Source organism: Galeopterus variegatus, unplaced genomic scaffold (assembly GCF_000696425.1).
Source record: "Galeopterus variegatus unplaced genomic scaffold, G_variegatus-3.0.2 Scaffold3253, whole genome shotgun sequence".
In the NCBI taxonomy this organism is placed as follows: domain Eukaryota; kingdom Metazoa; phylum Chordata; class Mammalia; order Dermoptera; family Cynocephalidae; genus Galeopterus; species Galeopterus variegatus.
In genome coordinates, this window is record NW_007729364.1 from 47,986 (window position 1) to 49,749 (window position 1,764).

General features: G+C 37.4%; 1 protein-coding gene across 1 annotated transcript in view; it reads right to left on the reverse strand.

Moving 5' to 3' along the window:
• Nucleotides 1–297: 297 nt before the first annotated feature.
• Nucleotides 298–1,764, reverse strand: part of LOC103600151 (gamma-aminobutyric acid receptor subunit beta-1-like) — a 34,762-nt gene continuing 33,295 nt past the window's right edge. Inside the window, exon 5 of the mRNA XM_008584388.1 lies at nucleotides 298–411. Coding sequence (XP_008582610.1) covers nucleotides 298–411 — 114 coding nt within the window. The remainder of the gene's footprint in view (nucleotides 412–1,764) is intronic.

Here is a 1,764-nt window from a genome sequence, read left to right on the forward strand (position 1 = left end):
GGATAGGGTCCTTCTTTTCATCTTTCATTTTTGAGCCTAAGGATATGAAAGAAAAAAAAAACCCCACCAGTTCAATCTGTAGGAGTTATTTACAGTGCTTGGCTAATTTGAAGACTGGCAAGCTTAGATTGCACCCAGCGATTTGGAATTCTCATTTCAAGAGGAGTTTAAAACAGAAATTTCAAGACATTGCCATTCATTGCTCACTGGCATTCTATTCTGAAGTATCCAAAGGGTTTATTTTTCTCTTGTCTCTAAGTTCTTTGCACAATACTTTCTTTATCTTCCTTCATGTTTTTATGATGTCAGTTTGTGAATGGAGCTATCATTGTGAGTGACGAGCTGCCTAGCTATCCGGGGAGAACTGAGAAATTGCACAGCTTCGACAAAGAGGCAGTTTTCCAACTTTTGCTAAAGGGGAAAAAAAATCACATGTCTGTATGAAATAGACAATGCACATGTAGGTTCAAGAAAAGAAACCTTTATTATGCAAGAGATGAAACATAGTTTTTATTAAGAATGGTTGTTATTGGTTTGAGGCAGCATTGCACGCTGGTGTGTGGGTTTTAATATGCCATTTGTCTTTCCAACATCTACTGCCATTTAAAATGTCACCAGTTTTTCCCAGTGGTGAAGTAAAACCATGGGAATGGCATTCAAACCACTTCACAGAGTACAAGCCAATTTTAACAAATTCATAATTAAAACCTAGCCAAATCTCTCCTCGTACTGCCAAAGTCCTTCCTGTGTATTTTCCAATTAAATATCCTTTCTGTAAGGAAGCAGGCTTCCAGACATGCCAAAGCTGAATCACTAATATCTTCATAACGATGAGACCTTTCTGTTCTCATATCATTGTTAAATACCTTAATCCCACTGGCTTTCACAAACATTTTGAGAAGTAATGAATCCTTTCATTCATTTAGTAGATATTTATTGTACACCTACTACATACCCAAAACTGTGCTAGACCCTGGAGATGTATCACTGGACAAAACAATGTCTTTTCAGCCATGGTGGTGCCATTATAGCAGGGAAAGCAAACAGTAAGTAAGCCCATAGATAAGTACACAGGCAATATAATATTATGTTGATAAATGTTGTGAAGAAAAATAATGTAGGGAAGGGGAGAAACAGTGATAGGGTATGCTACTTTACTTAGAATGGCTAAGAAAGTCCCCACTTGAAGAAGAGACATTTAAATACAGATGCGAACAGGGGCAGAACTTTCCAGGAAGGAAAAAAGCAAATGCACAGGCCAGATGTAGACTCACCTTTAAACTAATAAAGCAGGAGCGTCAAGGCCTCTCACTTAATCAGACTCCTACCAAGACTCCCGGAAGGGCCTCATTCTTGAGTTCACATGGTTAAGTATTTTTTGTAAAATTTGCACCATCAGGAATATTAACCACAATTGGTTATGTTTTCTGCTTCTTTCCACTTCTACTTCTATCTCCATCACACTTTCCTCCTTCCTGTCAGGTAGTGATGGAGTGGTCAGTGGCCTTGTCAGGATCATGTGGAGACTCATTTAGTTTGGATTTAGTGGTATATATTTAAGTGGTTTGCATTTACTCTTTACTTAAGCTATTGCTGGCTTTCTGGTGTAGGAATCCAAGTGTATTCCTACCATCTTCCGTGCCAACACACAACAGACAGTTAATTAATAAAAATATTATGCTATGGTGTCTGTCATCTTATTCAAATTTATAAATTTGCTGTGATTTGTTTTCTTATCCTAAGTAAATACTCATGTTTATATTT